Raw genomic sequence first — 21,350 nt, 5'->3', positions numbered from 1 at the left:
ATGTCTGAGGAATTTTAATTATGAGGTTTCTGTTGTTTTGAATTTGGCGCCCTGCACTTTCACTGGCTGTTGTCATATCGATCCCGTTAACGGGATCTCAGCCATAAGAAGCTAATGGTTCTTCAACAATGTTCAGAAATATTGACTGTTCTGTTTTTTCTTATTGTAGCTGAGTGAGCTGTGACTTACATCTAAAATGAGTCTCTCTGGGGAGAGAGAGGAGGAGACCACTGCCTCTAAAATGTGTCACTCTGGGGATAGAGCAGGGGACCACTGCCTCTAAAATGAGTCTCTGGGGAAGAGAGGATGGGACCACTGCCTCTAAAATGAGTCTCTCTGGGGAGAGAGAGGAGGGGACCACTGCCTCTAAAATGACTCAAGACACCAGTTCTAAGAGGTAAGAGATTAAATGTAAAATATACAGTTCTCTTAATGATAATAAACTAAGAGAAAAGTGTTCACAAATGACATAAAATGTAGGTCTATATCATTCATTCAAAAAGCCAAAAATGGATTTACCAATTGCAGACTGTAGCTTTAAAAGAAACATCAGAACTTCTTGAAGTTCCTATATACAGTTGTTAAAATGAAGGAGATGAGGTATTGATGAGAAATTGATGAGGTGATCTGTCTCCCTGTTTTGTTCAGTGTCCAGAAGCCCAGAGCAGAGTCACCTACAACCAGCCTGCTATCAATGAAGAGTGATCAGCCACCTGCTTTCAGCCAGGAACCATTACCAGATGACAATAAGGAAGTGGAGAGTTTGGACAGTGAGGATGTATTAAATATCACACACAGCCTTCTGGACAGAAGAAGTAAGACTGTGTTTCATACAATATTACAAAGAACGGTACAAAGGCCCTTATAAAACACACACACAAACTTATGAGTCCTAACTCTCATTGTTTTCCTACAGGTCAAACTCTGCTGACAGTCCAACAAGACATTAAGGCTAAACTGAAACACAAGTATCAACACATATCTGAAGGAATTGGACACCATGGAAACCAAAGTCTGTTAAAGGACATCTACACAGAGCTCTACATCACAGAGGGTGGAAGTGGAGGGTTCAATAATGAACATGAGGTGAGACAGATAGAGATGGCATCCAAGAAACAAACCACACAAGAGACACCAATCAAATGCAACGACATCTTCAAGTCTTTACCTGGACAAGACAAACCTATCAGAACTGTACTGACCAAAGGAATCGCTGGCATTGGAAAAACAGTCTCTGTGCAGAAGGTCATCCTTGACTGGGCAGAGGGAAAAGCAAATCAGGACGTTCATTTCATGTTTCCTCTTCCTTTCCGTGATCTGAACCTGAAAAAGGACCAATACAGTCTGATGCAACTTCTTTCCCACTATTTCCCAGAGCTGAAAAATATTGACAGCATTGAAGATGGTGAAACCAAAACTGTTTTCATTTTTGATGGTCTGGATGAGTGTCGACTTCCTCTAGACTTCAAAAACAATGAGAAGTGCTGTGATGTCACGAAGCCAACTTCAGTGGACGTGCTGCTGACAAACCTCCTCGAGGGGAATCTGCTTCCCTCTGCTCTCCTCTGGATAACCTCACGACCTGCAGCAGCCAATCAGATCCCTCCTGAGTGTGTTGACCAGGTGACAGAGGTACGAGGGTTCAATGATCCACAGAAGGAGGAGTACTTCAGGAAGAAAATCACAGATCAGAATCTGGCCAATGAAATCATCAAACACATGAAGACATCAAGGAGCCTCCACATCATGTGCCACATGCCAGTCTTCTGTTGGATATCAGCCACTGTCCTTGAGATGATACTGAAAGAGGCAGAGAAGGATGAAGTCCCCAAAACTCTGACCCAGATGTACTCACACTTCATTCTCATCCAAATCATTGTGAAGAACAAGAAGTACAACAAAGCCACAGAGACAAACACAAAGGAACTGTCTCAGTCAGACAATGAGATGATCCTGAAACTGGCAAAGCTGGCTTTCCAACAGCTGCAGAAGGGCAACCTGATCTTCTATGAGGAAGACCTGAGAGAGTGTGGCCTTGATGTCACAGAGGCATCAGAGTACTCAGCATTGTGTACAGAGATCTTTAAAGAAGAATCTGGGCTGTACCAAGACAAGGTCTACAGCTTTGTGCATCTGAGCATTCAGGAGTTTCTAGCAGCAGTGCATGCTTTAGAATCATGTCTGGGCAAGAAGGAACATGTTTTCCCCCCCAAAGCAGTCACTAGTGATGATGAGGAGGAGGATGATGATGACAATGAAGAGGAGTCAATCCAGTTGTCTGACTTACACGAGAGCGCAGTGGACCAGGCCTTGAAGAGTGAGAATGGACACCTGGACCTGTTCCTCCGCTTCCTTCTGGGTCTCTCACTGGAGTCCAATCAGAATCTGTTACAAGGCCTTCTGACACAGACAGGAAGTACAGCACAGACCAATGAGGAAACAGTTAACAGAACAGTCAGGTACCTTTCATACAAGATCAACCAGGAATCCTCACCAGAAAGGATCATCAACTTGTTCCACTGTCTGAATGAACTTGGTGCCAACTCTCTAGTTGAAGACATGCAGACCTCCCTGCGATCAGGAACTCTTTCAGCAACAGAGCTAAAACCTGACCAATGTTCAGCCCTAGCCTACCTGTTACTGATGTCAGAGGAGGCGCTGGAGGAGTTTGACCTGAAGACATACAACACATCAGAGGAAGGTTATCAGAGGTTGCTGCCGGTAGTGAAAACCTGCAAGAGAGCACTGTAAGTTCTGTTATTGAGTTGATGTTTACAGTATCATTATAATGAAGAATTTGTATATCTAACAGATTATCTCCTCTCTCTAGACTGGATGGCTGTAACCTCACATATAAATCCTGTGAGACTCTGGCCTCAGCTCTGCAGACACCAAACTCCCCCCTAAGAGAACTTGACCTCAGCAACAATGACCTGGGAGACAGAGGAGTGGAGCTGCTCTGTGTTGGACTAACCAGTCCACTCTGCAACATACAGACACTAGTGTGAGTTAACTATCTTCAGTATCCACTGTCTTTATAGTGTTTATATATTTGTAGTAATTATGTGTTATTATGTTTTTAACATTATTTGAACATCTTGGTAAATATGCAGAAACATACATAGATGTGATAAATATATGAAACTAAGGTAAAATATCTTGAGTGAGTTAGTGTTGTGCTGCAGAATGAGGACCCAAAAGCGACGTAATAGTAACAGAGTCTTTATTCCAGAATAAAACAAATAATGATTCTCCTGGATACTATCCTCTCGTCAACAGAGAGGAACGACTGGAGACGCGACCACAGACTGCAGGTCGCTTCAGGAAGGCACTGGCCGTAGCTGACATTGACACCTGCTCACACGCAGCATCTGAAGAAGGCAAAGAACACGACAGGGCGGAACAAGGACACAGGAACAGCAAACGTCAAACAAGAATCCGACAAGGTCAGAAGCGGAAAACAGAGGGAGAAATAGGGACTCTAATCAGAGGGCAAAATAGGGGACAGGTGTGAAAGAGTAAATGAGGTCGTTAGGAGAATGAGAAACAGCTGGGAGCAGGAACGGAACGATAGAGAGAGAGAAAGAGGGAAAGAACCTAATAAGACCAGCAGAGGGAAGCACAGGGACAAGACATGATGAAAGACAAAACATGACAGTACCCCCCCACTCACCGAGCGCCTCCTGGCGCACTCGAGGAGGAACCCTGGCGGCAACGAAGGAAATCATTAATCAACGAACGGTCCAGCACGTCCCGAGATGGAACCCAACTCCTCTCCTCAGGACCGTAACCCTCCCAATCCACTAAGTACTGGTGACCACGTCCCCGAGAACGCATGTCCATGATCTTCCGTACCCTGTAAATAGGAGCGCCCTCGACAAGGACGGGGGGGGGGGAGGGAAGACGAATGGGGGCGCGAAGAAAAGGCTTGACACAAGAGACATGGAAGACAGGGTGGACGCGACGAAGATGTCGCGGAAGAAGCAGTCGCACAGCGACAGGATTGACGACCTGAGAGACACGGAACGGACCAATGAACCGCGGAGTCAACTTGCGAGAAGCTGTCGTAAGGGGAAGGTTACGAGTGGAAAGCCACACTCTCTGACCGCGACAATACCTAGGACTCTTAATCCTACGTTTATTGGCGGCTCTCACAGTCTGCGCCCTGTAACGGCAAAGTGCAGACCTGACCCTCCTCCAGGTGCGCTCACAACGTTGGACAAAAGCCTGAGCGGAGGGAACGCTGGACTCGGCGAGCTGGGACGAGAACAGAGGAGGCTGGTACCCAAGACTACTCTGAAACGGAGATAGCCCGGTAGCAGACGAAGGAAGCGAGTTGTGAGCGTACTCAGCCCAGGGGAGCTGTTCTGCCCAAGACGCAGGGTTTCGAAACGAAAGGCTGCGTAATATGCGACCAATCGACTGATTGGCCCTTTCTGCTTGACCGTTAGACTGGGGATGAAACCCGGAAGAGAGACTGACGGAAGCACCAATCAAACGACAGAACTCCCTCCAAAACTGTGACGTGAATTGCGGACCTCTGTCTGAAACGGCGTCTAACGGGAGGCCATGAATTCTGAACACATTCTCAATGATGATTTGTGCCGTCTCCTTAGCGGAAGGAAGCTTAGCGAGGGGAATGAAATGTGCCGCCTTAGAGAACCTATCGATAACCGTAAGAATCACAGTCTTCCCCGCAGACGAAGGCAGACCGGTAATAAAGTCTAAGGCGATGTGAGACCATGGTCGAGAAGGAATGGGAAGCGGTCTGAGACGACCGGCAGGAGGAGAGTTACCTGACTTAGTCTGCGCGCAGTCCGAGCAAGCAGCCACGAAACGGCGCGTGTCCCGCTCCTGAGTAGGCCACCAAAACCGCTGGCGAATAGAAGCAAGCGTACCCCGAACGCCGGGGTGGCCAGCTAACTTGGCAGAGTGAGCCCACTGAAGAACAGCCAGACGAGTAGAGACAGGAACGAACAGAAGGTTACTAGGACAAGCGCGCGGCGACGCAGTGTGAGTGAGTGCTTGCTTTACCTGTCTCTCAATTCCCCAGACAGTCAACCCGACAACACGCCCCTCAGGGAGAATCCCCTCGGGGTCGGTAGAAGCCACAGAAGAACTAAAGAGACGGGATAAGGCATCAGGCTTGGTGTTCTTATTTCCCGGACGATAGGAAATCACGAACTCGAAACGAGCGAAAAACAACGCCCAACGAGCCTGACGTGCATTAAGTCGTTTGGCAGAACGGATGTACTCAAGGTTCTTATGGTCAGTCCAAACGACAAAAGGAACGGTCGCCCCCTCCAACCACTGTCGCCATTCGCCTATGGCTAAGCGGATGGCGAGCAGTTCGCGGTTACCCACATCATAGTTGCGTTCCGATGGCGACAGGCGATGAGAAAAGTAAGCGCAAGGATGGACCTTATCATCAGACTGGGAGCGCTGAGACAGAATGGCTCCCACGCCCACCTCTGAAGCGTCAACCTCGACAATGAATTGTTTAGTGACGTCAGGAGTAACAAGGATAGGGGCGGATGTAAAACGCTTCTTGAGGAGATCAAAAGCTCCCTGGGCGGAACCGGACCACTTAAAGCAAGTCTTGACAGAAGTCAGAGCTGTGAGAGGGGCAGCCACTTGACCGAAATTACGAATGAAACGCCGATAGAAATTAGCGAAACCGAGAAAGCGCTGCAACTCGACACGTGACTTAGGAACGGGCCAATCGCTGACAGCCTGGACCTTAGCGGGATCCATCTGAATGCCTTCAGCGGAAATAACAGAACCGAGAAATGTGACAGAGGAGACATGAAAGGCGCACTTCTCAGCCTTCACGTAGAGACAATTCTCTAAAAGGCGCTGGAGTACACGTCGAACGTGCTGAACATGAATCTCGAGTGACGGTGAAAAAATCAGGATATCGTCAAGGTAAACGAAAACAAAAATGTTCAGCATGTCTCTCAGTACATCATTAACTAATGCCTGAAAGACAGCTGGAGCATTAGCGAGACCGAACGGCAGAACCCGGTATTCAAAATGCCCTAACGGAGTGTTAAACGCCGTTTTCCACTCGTCCCCCTCTCTGATGCGTACGAGATGGTAAGCGTTACGAAGGTCCAACTTAGTAAAGAACCTGGCTCCCTGCAAAATCTCGAAGGCTGACGACATAAGGGGAAGCGGATAACGATTCTTAACCGTTATGTCATTCAGCCCTCGATAATCCACGCAGGGGCGCAGAGTACCGTCCTTCTTCTTAACAAAGAAAAATCCCGCTCCGGCGGGAGAGGAAGAAGGCACCACGGTACCGGCGTTGAGAGAAACAGACAGATAATCCTCGAGAGCCTTACGTTCGGGAGCCGACAGAGAGTATAGTCTACCCCGAGGGGGAGTGGTCCCCGGAAGGAGATCAATACAACAATCATACGACCGGTGAGGAGGAAGGGAGCTGGCTCTGGACCGACTGAAGACCGTGCGCAGATCATGATATTCCTCCGGCACTCCTGTCAAATCACCAGGTTCCTCCTGAGTAGAGGGGACAGAAGACACAGGAGGGATAGCAGACATTAAACACTTCACATGACAAGAAACGTTCCAGGATAGGATAGAATTACTAGACCAATCAATAGAAGGATTATGACATACTAGCCAGGGATGACCCAAAACAACAGGTGTAAAAGGTGAACGAAAAATCAAAAAGGAAATGGTCTCACTGTGGTTACCAGATACTGTGAGGGTTAAAGGTAGTGTCTCACATCTGATACTGGGGAGAAGACTACCATCTAAGGCGAACATGGGCGTGGGCTTCCCTAACTGTCTGAGAGGAATGTCATGTTTCCGAGCCCATGCTTCGTCCATAAAACAACCCTCAGCCCCAGAGTCTATCAAGGCACTGCAGGAAGCAGCTGAACCGGTCCAGCGTAGATGGACCGACAAGGTAGTACAGGATCTTGATGGAGAGACAGGAGTAGTAGCGCTCACCAGTAGCCCTCCGCTTACTGATGAGCTCTGGCTTTTACTGGACATGACATGACAAAATGTCCCGCAGAACCGCAATAGAGGCAAAGGCGGTTGGTGATTCTCCGTTCCCTCTCCTTAGTCGAGATGCGAATACCTCCCAGCTGCATGGGCTCAGTCTCTGAGCCGGTGGGAGGAGATGGTTGAGATGCGGAGAGGGGAAACACCGTTAACGCGAGCTCTCTTCCACGAGCTCGGTGACGAAGATCTACCCGTCGTTCTATGCGGATGGCGAGTGCAATCAAAGAGTCCACGCTGGAGGGAACCTCCCGGGAGAGAATCTCATCCTTAACCTCAGCGTGGAGTCCCTCCAGAAAACGAGCGAGCAACGCCGGCTCGTTCCAGTCACTGGATGCAGCAAGAGTGCGAAACTCTATAGAGTAATCCGTTATGGATCGATCACCTTGACATAGGGAAGCCAGGGCCCTGGAAGCCTCTTTCCCAAAAACTGAACGATCAAAAACCCGTATCATCTCCTCTTTAAAGTTCTGATAAACGTTAGAACACTCAGCCCTTGCCTCCCAGATAGCTGTGCCCCACTCCCGAGCCCGACCAGTAAGGAGTGATATGACGTAAGCGATCCGAGCTCTCTCTCTTGAGTATGTGTTGGGCTGGAGAGAGAACACAATATCACACTGGGTGAGAAAGGAGCGACACTCAGTGGGCTGCCCAGAGTAACATGGTGGGTTATTAACCCTAGGTTCCGGAGACTCGGAAGACCAGGAAGTAGCTGGTGGCACGAGACGAAGACTCTGAAACTGTCCTGAGAGATCGGAGACCTGAGCGGACAGGGTCTCAACGGCATGACGAGCAGCAGACAATTCCTGCTCGTGTCTGCCGAGCATTGCTCCCTGGATCTCGACGGCAGTGTTGCGAGAATCCGCAGTCGCTGGGTCCATTCTTGGTCGGATTCTTCTGTTGTGCTGCAGAATGAGGACCCAAAAGCGACGTAATAGTAACAGAGTCTTTATTCCAGAATAAAACAAATAATGATTCTCCTGGATACTATCCTCTCGTCAACAGAGAGGAACGACTGGAGACGCGACCACAGACTGCAGGTCGCTTCAGGAAGGCACTGGCCGTAGCTGACATTGACACCTGCTCACACGCAGCATCTGAAGAAGGCAAAGAACACGACAGGGCGGAACAAGGACACAGGAACAGCAAACGTCAAACAAGAATCCGACAAGGACAGAAGCGGAAAACAGAGGGAGAAATAGGGACTCTAATCAGAGGGCAAAATAGGGGACAGGTGTGAAAGAGTAAATGAGGTCGTTAGGAGAATGAGAAACAGCTGGGAGCAGGAACGGAACGATAGAGAGAGAGAAAGAGGGAAAGAACCTAATAAGACCAGCAGAGGGAAGCACAGGGACAAGACATGATGAAAGACAAAACATGACAGTTAGTATGTTTTTAAATAATAATGTCCTTTTGTTATTGTCTTAATGCATCTCATTATTATTAAAGCTTTGCATATTTAACAGTGTATCGACATATCTCCTCTCTCCAGACTAGCTGGCTGTGAACTCACATATGAATCCTGTGAGACTCTGGCCTCAGCTCTGCAGACACCAAACTCCCCCCTGAGAGAACTGGACCTCAGCTACAATGACCTGGGAGACAGAGGAGTGGAGCTGCTCTGTGTTGGACTAACCAGTCAACTCTGCAACATACAGACACTAGTGTGAGTTAAAAATCTTCGGTATGAGTTATTATGTGGATGTTTTAAACATGTGTTAATCATGTGCTCTTCTGCCCTCTAGTCTAGGTCAGTGTGGTCTGACAGAGGGTGGCTGTTCAGATCTGGCCTCAGTCCTGAGTTCACCCAACTCACAACTGAAACAACTGGAGCTGAGAGACAATGACCTGCAGGACTCAGGAGTTACACTGCTGTCTGCTGGACTGGAGGATCCAGACTGTAAACTACACACACTGGGGTAAGTACAGCTGTTTCAGTCAGGTCGGTACTGAGCTTAGTAAAACAAATACTCTATAAATCTGATGTTTCATCACAATATTTGTGTCATGGACAAATGGATGGGTGTCCTACAAGATGATTGACACCAGTACATCAACCTAGACAGCTGTTGTGTGTCTCTCTGTAGGCTGTCTGGCTGTCTGGTCACAGAGGAGGGCTGTGCTGCTCTGTCTTCAGCTCTTAGGTCAAACCCCTCCCACCTGAAAGAGCTGGACCTGAGCTACAATCACCCAGGAGACTCTGCAGGAGGACTCCTTTCAGCTACTCTGGTGGATCCCACATATAAACTGATGAAGCTGAAGTAAGTCAGAATAGATGTCCTAATAGTGTGAGCAGCGGTTGTGTCATATGTAGTGTAGTAGGGTCAGAAACATGAGGACATGATGGTAGAATTAAGGGGAAGTTTACCCAGCAGGCTGAGCACTCCAACACAACATACATCATCACCACATGAATACTCTTCTTCTGCATCTCTGATATCCTGTTGGAATTGTACTCTGTTCTGTATGCAGTAGGTAGGATAGAATACCTGTATGTCTCTAGTAATGAATTGTACTCTGTTCTGTATGCAGTAGGTAGGATAGAATACCTGTATGTCTCTAGTAATGAATTGTACTCCGTTCTGTATGCAGTAGGTAGGATGTTTTATTAGGTCTTTGTCAGTCAATAACCTGTTTCTCCTACAGTGTGGATCATGGTAGAGAGTGCTGGCTGAAATCAGGGCTGAGGAAATGTAAGTCTCTTCAATCCTAATTAACTGCATATTCAGAACTATAGTAACATAGAAACTAATCAATACTTGTTCTGTAACTACAAAACAACATTTTACATGAAGATGTGGTTTGATTAAAAACTTATTGTCAATAGGGAGGCGCTATTTTCACTTTGGAAAAAATCGTGCCCAAATTAAACTGCCTCGTACTCTATTCTAGATCATACAATATGCATATTATTATTACTATTGGATAGAAAACACTCTCAAGTTTCTAAAACTGTTTGAATTATATCTGTGAGTAAAACAGAACTCATTTTGCAGCAAACTTCCATACAGGAAGTGAAAAATCTGAAAACGAGGCTCTGTTCCAGGGTCTGCCTATTCAACTGGCTTATATTTATCGATATGCATGCACTTCATACGCCTTCCACTAGATGTCAACAGGCAGTGGAAGGTGGAATGGGGTGTCTAGCTTGATCTGAGGTCGAACAAGAGCTTTTGGAGTGGCAGGTCAGGAATTTCCTTTCTCTACCTAGGCGCGCGAAGCACCTCCATATTGTCTTCTGATAAGCGTTCGGTATACACGGCTAATATCTCCGGCTCTGATTTTATTTGATACATAATAACATCGTAAAGTATGTTTTTTCAACCGAGTTTTATCAGATTATTCAACGTTTATTGGGACTTTTGGAGTTTTCCGTTCTTTGCGTTGAGAGAAACTGGGAACGTCATCAACATTGGCTGGCATTGTGGCGCGAATTCGACAGGAGAAAAGGACATTCTAAAACCAAACAACGATTTATTCTGGAAATAGGACTCCTTGTACAAGATTCTGATGGAAGCTCAGCAAAAGTAAGAAAAATTTATGATGTTATTTCGTATTTCTGTGGAAAATGTTATTTCTATTCTCCGCCGTTTTGGCGGGCGCTGTCTCGCAATAACGCAAGCTGTTTGTTATGGTAAAGTTATTTTTAAAAATCTAACACGGCGGTTGCATTAAGAACCAGTGTATCTTTCATTTGCCATACAACAAGTATTTTTATGTAAAGTTTATGATGAGTTCTTTGGTCAGATTAGGTGAGTGTCCAAAATAGCTCCTGACATTCTGGGGAAATGTTGCTACATTTTCACAATGTATAACCACGGTTTGCAGCTCTAAATATGCACATTTTCGAACAAAACATAAGTGTATTGTATAACCTGATTTTATAAGACTGTCATCTGATGAAGTTGGTCAAGGTTAGTGATTCATTTTATATCTTTTGCTGGTTTTTGCGAATGCTATCTATGCGGTGAATAAATGCGGTTGTGTGTTTGGCTATTGTGGTAAGCTAATATAATGCTATATTGTGTTTTCGCTGTAAAACACTTAAAAAATCGGAAATATTGTCTGGATTCACAAGATGTTTATCTTTCATTTGCTGTACACCATGTATTTTTCATAAATGTTTTATGATGAGTATTTAGGTATTTCACGTTGCTCTCTGTAATTATTCTGGCTGCTTTGGTGATATTTTTGATGGTAGCTGCAACGTAAACTATGATTTATACCTCAAATATGCACATTTTCGAACAAAACATACATTTATTGTATAACATGTTATAAGACTGTCATCTGATGAAGTTGTTTCTTGGTTAGTGACTAATTATATCTCTATTTGGTCGGTTTTGTGATAGCTACCTATGCGGTAGAAACATGGTGAAAATATGCGGTTGAGTCTTTGGCTATTGTGGTTAGCTAATAGAAATACATATTGTGTTTTCGCTGTAAAACATTTTAAAAATCGGAAATGATGGCTGGATTCACAAGATGTTTATCTTTCATTTGCTGTCTTGGACTTGTGATTTCATGAAAATTATATTATATGATATCCCTGTCCCGTTAGGCTAGGCTATGCTAGTCAGCTTTTTTGATGAGGATGCTCCCGGATCCGGGATGGGTATTACTACTGAAAGGTAAAAAACTCTCATTTTGTTTACAGATGCCTGTCATCTCACCCTGGACCCAAATACAGCACACCCAAACCTGATACTGTCTGAGGGGAAAAGGAAGGTGACACGGGTGGTGGAGAACCAGCATTATGAAGACCATCCAGACAGATTTGATTGTCTTCCCCAAGTTCTCTGCAGAGAAGGCTTATCTGGATGTCGTTATTACTGGGAGGTGGAGAGGCGTGGTACCGGGGCTTACATTGGTGTGGTGTACAAAGGAATGAAGAGGAAGGGATTGGGGTTTGACAGTAGGATTGGAAACAATAGGAAGTCCTGGTGTTTATTCTGCTCTCATAGAGGTTATGACTTTATCCATGATGGAGTCAACAGATCCATCTCTGATCCTGTTTCTGACAGAGTTGGAGTGTATCTGGACTGGTCAGCTGGTACTTTGTCCTTCTATCGTGTGTCCTCCTCTGGTACACTGACACACCTCTACACAGAACACACCACATTCACTGAACCCCTCTATCCTGGGTTTGGGGTTAGGTTTGGGGATTACTCCACACTAACCCTGTGTCAGATAGATGTCCAACACATTCAGAGGTGAGTTATACCAATGTTTTATCATTTGTTTTCCTCTGCAATCATTCCTACAATTAGATTAGTAGTAGTAGTGTGTTTTAATGTGTTCTGTTGGATGTACAGACAGTTAGATTAGTAGTAGTGGTGTGTTTTAATGTGTTCTGTTGGACCTACAGACAGTTAGATTAGTAGTAGTGGTGTGTTTTAATGTGTGCTGTTGGACCTACAGACAGTTAGATTAGTAGTAGTGGTGTGTATTAATGTGTTCTGTTGGACCTACAGACAGTTAGATTAGTAGTAGTGGTGTGTTTTAATGTGTTCTGTTTGACCTACAGACAGTTAGACTGTGCCTAGTTTAATGTCACCATCAGTATTGACTTTATGGAAGGTGACATAGTGGGTTATGTCACATTTAGGTAATGCACCCTACATAGTCTGTCAACCTTTAAACACCCTTTGTATTGCCCATGAAGACTGTATGTATGTTATATCAAGCCTTAATAAGTTGTATTTAGTTTAATCACAGTCTATCCCACTGTTTTACCAACACCAGAGACCATGGTGGAGAGTGTTGGATCAAGCCTGGACCTGAGGACACCAGAGACCATGGTGGAGAGTGTTGGATCAAGCCTGGACCTGAGGACACCAGAGACCATGGTGGAGAGAGTTGTATCAAGCCTGGACCTGAGGACACCAGAGACCATGGTGGAGAGAGTTGGATCAAGCCTGGACCTGAGAACACCAGAGACCATGGTGGAGAGTGTTGGATCAAGCCTGGACCTGAGGACACCAGAGACCATGGTGGAGAGTGTTGGATCAAGCCTGGACCTGAGGACACCAGAGACCATGGTGGAGAGAGTTGTATCAAGCCTGGACCTGAGGACACCAGAGACCATGGTGGAGAGAGTTGGATCAAGCCTGGACCTGATAACACCAGAGACCATGGTGGAGAGTGTTGGATCAAGCCTGGACCTGAGGACACCAGAGACCATGGTGGAGAGAGTTGTATCAAGCCTGGATCTGAGAACACCAGAGACCATGGTGGAGAGAGTTGTATCAAGCCTGGACCTGAGAACACCAGAGACCATGGTGGAGAGTGTTGTATCAAGCCTGGACCTGAGGACACCAGAGACCATGGTGGAGAGTGTTGGATCAAGCCTGGACCTGAGAACACCAGAGACCATGGTGGAGAGTGTTGGAACAAGCCTGGACCTGAGGACACCAGAGACCATGGTGGAGAGTGTTGGATCAAGCCTGGACCTGAGAAATGTGAGTGTTATTTGATTTAATTGTTTTAAAATCAAAATAGTTTTAAAGCGTTCATTATAGTTGATTCCCAGGCAAGGAACACAATCATGATCTATTTGGTCAAAACAAACTTAAAGGTTGAGTCAGCGATATGACGTAGATGCACAAAGTAAACAGCATAGTGGGTCAATTTCTACAACAACTGAGAGCGTTGGAGCACGAGGCTAAACTTCTCCGCTGTAAGAGAGTGAAGAGAACCCTTGCACATGGGCAGATACTGTGTGTGACTGTGTGAGAGAGAAGTCAGGCATCTTGCTCATCACAATATCTGTGGTGCTGCTCGTACATCATCATTTAGCTGACTCTACCTTTAAGCTCTCATCCTAGGATCTACCAGAAATCAGATTCCCAACATCTACAAAACATGGACCAGAACGATGTTGTTTCCTGCTTCCACAAACATTAATTAATATAACACTAATGTCAGATTATTATTTTAAACTCATCGGCAACCTTTCTATTCTATGCTTAAAGTTGTGTTTCAAATGGGTCACTCTAGGTATGAGTGTACATTCAGAAACTGTTGCTCACTTATATTCATTTTTAAGTCTATTTAATAATTATTAATTCATTATTCCATGAGATTGTCCATTTTAAATAATAACTACTTTTGACTTTAGGGATTCCTCAGAGCTGTAAGACTTGTGACCATGTTGAGGTAAGTCATAATGTCAATTCTTACTTTTACATACCTGCAGGAGTCAGGCACAGTCTCAAAGCCAGGTGTGTACTGACCAACCATTCATACTGGGATATAGACAGTCCTGTGTTATGCTTTAGTAATATAAACACTGTCTCAAAGCCAGGTGTGTACTGACCAACCATTCATACTGGGATATAGACAGTCCTGTGTTCTGCTTTAGTAATATAAACACAGTCTCAAAGCCAGGTGTACTGACCAACCATTCATACTGGGATTATAGACAGTCCTGTGTTCTGCTTTAGTAATATAAACACAGTCTCAAAGCCAGGTGTGTACTGACCAACCATTCATACTGGGATATAGACAGTCCTGTGTTCTGCTTGTAGTCATGCAGGATTTCAGCTGTTTTCATATTTTGTCAATAGACAGTTTAATTGATAAATCCCCAGCATTCCATGTAGCATTGAATTAATACATTAGATTAGTTACTTTGGTTAATGGGCCAGTTTCCCAGACACAGATTAAGTCTAGTCCTGGACCTTAAAGAACTTTCTATTGAAACTTCCATTGAGCATGCTTTTTAGTCCAGCACTAGACTCAATCTGTGTCCAGGAAACAAGCCCCATATGTATTACTGACATGCTTGTCCTTGTTCAGGACTCCACACACTGGCTTCAGATTGAACCCTTGACTTCCACTGTCCAGGGAGTGACAATGTTCAGGTAAAATAACTACTTTTAACATTTCATTCCACCTGCTTGTGTATTTCCCCATTACTTTGGGAATAGTCTTCTAATCCAACCTCTCCATTTGACGATTGACCCTCTCTACCATATCTTGTTGTTGCCCTCAGACACAGGACACCCAAAGGGAGTTATGAGTGCACAGTGTCTGGGCTCCGCTGGCTGTGTGAGAGAGATGTCGTTCTGAAGTATCACTTCAGGACCTGGGAACCCTACAGTCAACTTCTAAAAGACATGCAGTACACACAAGGTGGTCCATTGCTGGACATCACTGTGGAGTTAGGTGAACTGGAGGAAGTTCATCTGCCACACTTTGTCTGTTTAGGTAAAACCATATAGAAATAGTATTCAGAAAGACATTTCCATGTAACTGAGTTTCACTTCCTGAGTTAATGAATTAACTATTCTGGGAGTTTGAGTTTACTGTGATCTGGTACTGCATATTCTTTGTGTTTTAGTTGGATGAATAATACAATATTTGTCTTTCTGTCTCCTTTGTATTGTGTTGTTCAGGGACCAACCCTTCCCGGTGGAATGAGATGAAGGTTCTTCATGTAGAGGAACATGGAGTGTCTTTAGAGGAAGTGCATGAGGTCACCAGATTCCATGCTAAGATTCTCCATCCCAAGTTCTCAGCTATCTCTCTGATACTGAGATTACTGTCTTGGAACGTAGACGTCCACTGTGACGTGGTCCTCTATTTGGCAGTAAAAAGGTCAACAGTAATTTCAAGGCTGTACCTGCTCCTCAGAAACTCCAGTCAGAAAGAGGTGAGGCACTATCATTGAAGTGACAACAGTATGTTGAAACTTACTAATGGAAAGCTGATAGTTTGTTGAAAATCTCTAGATTACGAAGACAACATGCAGCTCTGTGAGAAATCTATTTCTGTCTCATTCATTTGAAGAGCCAGTAGACGGCACACTTCCCTCTGGTCGAAGGAGAACCCAATGCCCCGGGGCAGTGAAGGGGACATTTCCCTGTGTAGGGTGCTGTCTTTCAGATGGGACGTTAAACGGGTGTCCTCATCTTCGTCACTGAAGATCCCATGGCACTTATCGTAAGAGTAGGGATGTTAACCCCGGTGTCCTGGCTAAATTCCCAATCTGGCCCTCATACCATCATGGCTACCTATTCATCCCCAGCTTCCAATTGGCTCATTTTCTCCCTCTCCTCTCCCCTGTAATGCTTCCCCAGGTCGTTGCTGTAAAAGAGAATCTCTTCTCAGTCAACTTACCTGGTACACCTTTAACATAATATCCTGGTAAAATAGGGATAGTAATACAATAACAATAGTGTACACATTTTTTGTTGTTGACAAAAATGGATTGCTCAGTGAGCTGCATGTTGTGTGAATTACGAGACTACATTGTTCTGACTGACTACTACATTGCTCATTTTGTAGGCTGTTCAGGAACGGGAGAAAAATCAGGTGTCCAAAGGATATTCAGAATTGGTCCTGTCAAGTCCAAACGGGTCCTTAAAGCTGAACAGTTGGTTTGCGTTCAAGAATCTCCACTCCACTTCCATCAATCCAGAGGTGCAGTTTTATCAGGCTGAGTACATGAATCTGTCATATTGTATATGAATAACTGTAATATCATTCCATTTCACTATTTCTCTCTCTGTCTGTTGTCTCAATCGTTGCACCACATGGCCTCCTACAGAAGATTCAGCTGTTACCTGAAGACACCACACCAAGCTGTTGTAAGATGATCATGAGAAACACAGGGGTTGACATTGAGATGGAGTTAATCGGGGATGATGAGAGGACAGTATGGAAATCAGTGGTATCAAAAGGTAAGAAATACTATACATGAACAGTATGTCAATCATAAATGTCCTTTTCTAACAGATGCTATTAAAATGTTTTATGATATTTTCTCTTGTTTGTTTTTCAGACGTATACAGCAACGACTCTCATCCAATATGTAAGTCTGTTTTTGTGGACGAGGTTTATAAAACGAGGTACAGAGCTAACATCTCTTCATGTTGTGATGAAGAACACTGATGAAGGTCTTCATGAGTCGTGTTCAGTGGGGTGATGAAGGTCTTCATGAGTCGTGTTCAGTGGAGTGATGAAGGTCTTCATGAGTCATGTTCAGTGGGGTGATGAAGGTCTTCATGAGTCGTGTTCAGTGGGGTGATGAAGGTCTTCATGAGACGTGTTCAGTGGGGTGATGAAGGTCTTCATGAGTCATGTTCAGTGGGGTGATGAAGGGCGTCATGAGTCATGTTCAGTGGGGTGATGAAGGTCTTCATGAGTCATGTTCAGTGGGGTGATGAAGGTCTTCATGAGTCGTGTTCAGTGGGGTGATGAAGGTCTTCATGAGTCGTGTTCAGTGGGGTGATGAAGGTCTTCATGAGTCATGTTCAGTGGAGTGATGAAGGTCTTCATGAGTCATGTTCAGTGGGGTGATGAAGGTCTTCATGAGTCGTGTTCAGTGGAGTGATGAAGGTCTTCATGAGTCATGTTCAGTGGGGTGATGAAGGTCTTCATGAGTCATGTTCAGTGGGGTGATGAAGGTCTTCATGAGTCGTGTTCAGTGGGGTGATGAAGGTCTTCATGAGTCATGTTCAGTGGAGTGTAATGATATAGAACATTCAGACAGAAATACAGAGCCTTGCAAAAGTATCTGCATCACATGTTATTGTGTTACAAGGTGGGATTAAAAGGGATTTCATTGTAATTTCCTGTCAACAATCTACACAAAATACTCTGTAATGTCAAAGAATATATATATTTAGATTGATAGGTAAGTCTCTAAGAGCTTTACAGCTGGTAGTCTTCTTGGGTAAGTCTCTAAGAGTCATTACAGCTGGTAGTCTTCTTGGGTAAGTCTCTAAGAGCTTTACAGCTGGTAGTCTTCTTGGGTAAGTCACACCTGGATTGTACAATATTAGCCCATTATCATTTTCAAATATCTTCAAGCTCTGTTAAGATGTTGGGGATCATGGCTAGACAGCCCTTTTAAAGTCTTACCATAGATTTACAAGCAGATTTAAGTAAGAACTGTAACTTGTCCACTCAGGAACATTCCTTCTTGGTAAGCAACTCCAGTGTAGATTTGGCCTTGTGTTGTAGGTTATTGTTCTGCTGAAAGGTGAATTCCTCTCCCAGTGTCTGGTGTAAAGCAGACTGAAGCAGGTTTTCCTCTAGGATTTTGTCTGTTCTTAGTTCCATTCCCTTTATTTTCATCCTGAAAACTCTACGGTATTTGCTGATGACAAGCATACCCATACCATGATGCAGCCACCCTCATGCTTGAAAATAAGGAGGCAGTTACTCAGTGATGTGTTGTGTTGGATTTGCCCCAAACATAAGACTTTGTGTTTTTTACAGTATTACTTTATTACCTTGTTGCATATAAGATGCATGTTTTGGAATATTTGGAATATTTATTCTGTATATTTGTATTATTTTCACTCTGTCATTTAATTCACCCCCCTTCAGCATTAACACTCTCTGGGATTCCTGCTGAGGAGTTTCTGAAGAAACACAGGGCTGTACTCATTCAGGGAGTCAAAAACCCAATGCCGATAGCAGATGTTCTGTCGTCAAAGGACATGATTGGTGATGAAGAGTACTCCAGAATAACAGCTGAAACAACTGAACAGGAGCGAATGAGAGAACTACTGAATGCAGTCCTCCCTAAAGGACCAGAAGTGATGGGAGCTTGTTTCAAAGCTCTCAGTGAACATGAATACCATCTTGTTAAGTACTTGAGTGAATCTAGGTAATACCCTTTTCTTTTCTCCCTCCCTTGAATATGTGGAATGATTAAATATAGGTCAAATAAAAACATAGCTACCCAGATCAAAGAGAAAGTCTTTTTCAGAATGGAAGCATGTTTTTGTGTTGCTGCCTGTAATAAATGTATCTTATTATAGTTATATCATAGGACCATCATCACATCATTATCTCAGGTGTATCATAGGACCATCATCACATCATTATCTCAGGTGTATCATAGGACCATCATCACATCATTATCTCAGGTGTATCATAGGACCATCATCACATCATTATCTCAGGTGTATTATAGGACCATCATCACATCATTATCTCAGGTGTATCATAGGACCATCATCACATCATTATCTCAGGTGTATCATAGGACCATCATCACATCATTATCTCAGGTGTATCTCTCTTCTCATTCTTCTCCATACTTTCTGATCTCTCTCTTACCTTCTCCTCCATCCTCTGTCTTGTAGCACCTAATCTGAAGATGCTGAGGCCTGTCTCCTAGTCTGTGGACAAAGACACTTCTCCACCTAATCTGAAGATCCTGAGGCCTGTCTCCTAGTCTGTGGACAAAGACACTTCTCCACCTAATCTGAAGATGCTGAGGCCTGTCTCCTAGTCTGTGGACAAAGACACTTCTTCACCTAATCTGAAGATGCTGAGGCCTGTCTCCTAGTCTGTGGACAAAGACACTTCTTCACCTAATCTGAAGATGCTGAGGACTGTCTCCTAGTGTGTTTACAAAGACATTTATTCACCTAATCTGAAGATGCTGAGGCCTGTCTCCTAGTCTGTGGACAAAGACACTTAAATTATTGTTAGGGAAATTATGTTTCCTTTTCTTTTAACAAATGTCTGTATTTTGTTAATGTGCTGTTCTATAAACCAATGTGTGTTCATCAAGTGGCTGACTGTACAAATCCTCACTATCAGTAGCTGTAATTTGGCAGCAAGCCCAGATGATGTTTTGAGAACGAGATATCTCAGTTTCAAGGTCTCAGCTTAGAGAGAAGAAGACTGGTGAGGTGTTGGTCTGTCAAATGCTATGAACCAGTATTGCGGTTAGCTAGTTGCGAGGATCCAGATGAAAAGGTTCAGAGTTTGCGGTAGGAATCCGGGGATATGGAGAGAAAAATAGGTCCTTTATGCTCTGGTTTGAGTCACGTTGTACGAACTGGAGAGAGCTTTCCGAGCTAAAGGTTAGCTGATGACCGCTAGTAGTGGTTTTCTGACTGGTAGCTGGTAGCTGGCTAGCTTCAGATGAGGGATTCCAGATCCGAAGTAAGTAGAAATACTTTAGATAAAAAAACAGATCCACGCCACATTGGGTGAGGCTGGTTGCAGGAGAGTATTTAGAAGTTGAGGTTTAAGAAAATATTTTTAAAAGAATTTGAATAAAAATATATATAGAAGGGACACGACAGGACAAAGACGTCTGACTGCTACGCCATCTTGGATTTATGTTGGATCATTCTGTTGGATATCTTGGATAATGTTTGGTTATTTGTATTACTGCTGTTACCATGGCAATTATCTAGTAATAATTACTTTTAATGCTGTTAACAAATGTCAATGCTATATTATTATTTGTGCTATAAAGAATATTGACTTCATTGCGTTTTTTCATATTGTTAAACAACATTCTAAGTCTGCTAACATTTCCTCATAAAATGTTACACATTTCAACCATTTGTATTATTTTTCATCATCATCACTGCGGGACTTTTATTTTGAAGGAAAATCACAGAGATCACAACCTTATTTCTTGCTAGGTCTTCTTACTGGCAGAACGGAGGTGAAGCGAAGCAGCGGCACCATTGAGCTATAATAAGAGACCCTTTCCTCTACTTCCTTATTAATGGACTTCCTGTTTCAACACAGTGGGCGGATTCAACACCTATAGGTTTATTGGTTGATATTTATGTCATGTAAAGTCTTCATACACTTAATACCAGTATTCAGCCTATAAATTAAGATTCTAACTAGTAAAAGTGCAATTAAAAAAATGTATTTAATGATTTGATTTATTTAAGGTGATGTTTTGCAGTGTTACCAGGAGAGGGCAGTAAGACTCTAGACCAGTGGTTCACAACCTGTTCACAGCTGGTCCACAATTATTTTTAGATTGTAGCATTTTATTATTCAAAAATAATAACAGGAGTATTAATGGTATTATAAGCAATTTTACATTCCTTTTCACAATGCAAATAGTTTATGATAATAGACCTTTACAGGCCTTGTTACATTCACATGTATTGACAGAATTTAACCATCAATATATTTGGTGTGGAAAAAGATCAGCGACTCTGTGAATGGTGAATGGTGGTCGTCAAGAGCTTTTGATGGTGATTTGATGGTCTCCAGAATGGGAAAGGTTGGGAACCGCTGAGATAGACAGTCATATCTGTGTGGTAACATGATAGGATGGGAACCGCTGAGCTAGTCAGTCACATCTGTGAGGTAACATGATAGGATGGGAACCACTGAGCTAGTCAGTCACATCTGTGAGGTAACATGATAGGATGAGAACCGCTGAGCTAGTCAGTCACATCTGTGAGGTAACATGATAGGATGGGAACCACTGAGCTAGACAGTCACATCTGTGTGGTAACATGATAGGATGGGAACCACTGAGATAGACAGTCACATCTGTGTGGTCACATGATAGGATGGGTAACCAATGACAT

The 21,350-nt window shown here is 44.0% G+C and overlaps 2 protein-coding genes across 2 annotated transcripts; both read left to right on the top strand.

Moving 5' to 3' along the window:
- The first annotated feature begins 303 nt into the window (after positions 1–303).
- On the top strand, positions 304–13,245 carry LOC120051621 (NACHT, LRR and PYD domains-containing protein 3-like). Its single transcript, XM_038998519.1, has 11 exons — positions 304–397; positions 649–815; positions 917–2,747; positions 2,831–3,004; positions 8,522–8,695; positions 8,775–8,948; positions 9,117–9,290; positions 9,676–9,722; positions 11,687–12,242; positions 12,775–12,818; positions 13,235–13,245. The coding sequence occupies exons 1-11, from the start codon at positions 327–329 to the stop codon at positions 13,243–13,245; spliced, it is 3,423 nt and encodes a 1,140-aa protein (XP_038854447.1). The 5' UTR covers positions 304–326.
- Positions 13,246–13,447: 202 nt separating this feature from the next.
- Positions 13,448–19,714, top strand: LOC120052258 (NACHT, LRR and PYD domains-containing protein 1 homolog). Its single transcript, XM_038999077.1, has 10 exons — positions 13,448–13,490; positions 14,150–14,187; positions 14,830–14,894; positions 15,026–15,240; positions 15,429–15,685; positions 16,321–16,455; positions 16,583–16,715; positions 16,817–16,846; positions 18,370–18,652; positions 19,134–19,714. Exons 3-10 carry the CDS (start codon positions 14,887–14,889, stop codon positions 19,138–19,140), a joined length of 1,068 nt encoding a protein of 355 aa, XP_038855005.1. The 5' UTR covers positions 13,448–13,490; positions 14,150–14,187; positions 14,830–14,886; the 3' UTR covers positions 19,141–19,714.
- Positions 19,715–21,350: the final 1,636 nt, after the last annotated feature.

Source organism: Salvelinus namaycush, chromosome 8 (genome assembly GCF_016432855.1).
Source record: "Salvelinus namaycush isolate Seneca chromosome 8, SaNama_1.0, whole genome shotgun sequence".
Lineage (NCBI taxonomy): Eukaryota > Metazoa > Chordata > Actinopteri > Salmoniformes > Salmonidae > Salvelinus > Salvelinus namaycush.
Note: the sequence above shows the minus strand (reverse complement) of the source record. Positions and strands in the feature narration are given on the sequence as shown.

Coding starts and splice junctions, on each gene's coding strand:
- LOC120051621 (XM_038998519.1), top strand. CDS start 327: ATGAGTCTCTCTGGGGAGAGAGAGGAGGGGACCACTGCCTCTAAAATG. Junction 3,005..8,521: donor TGCAACATACAGACACTAGT/GTGAGTTAACTA, acceptor TCCTCTCTCCAG/ACTAGCTGGCTGTGAACTCA. Junction 9,723..11,686: donor GAAATCAGGGCTGAGGAAAT/GTAAGTCTCTTC, acceptor TTTTGTTTACAG/ATGCCTGTCATCTCACCCTG.
- LOC120052258 (XM_038999077.1), top strand. Junction 15,241..15,428: donor GCCACACTTTGTCTGTTTAG/GTAAAACCATAT, acceptor TGTGTTGTTCAG/GGACCAACCCTTCCCGGTGG. Junction 16,716..16,816: donor GAAATCAGTGGTATCAAAAG/GTAAGAAATACT, acceptor TTTGTTTTTCAG/ACGTATACAGCAACGACTCT.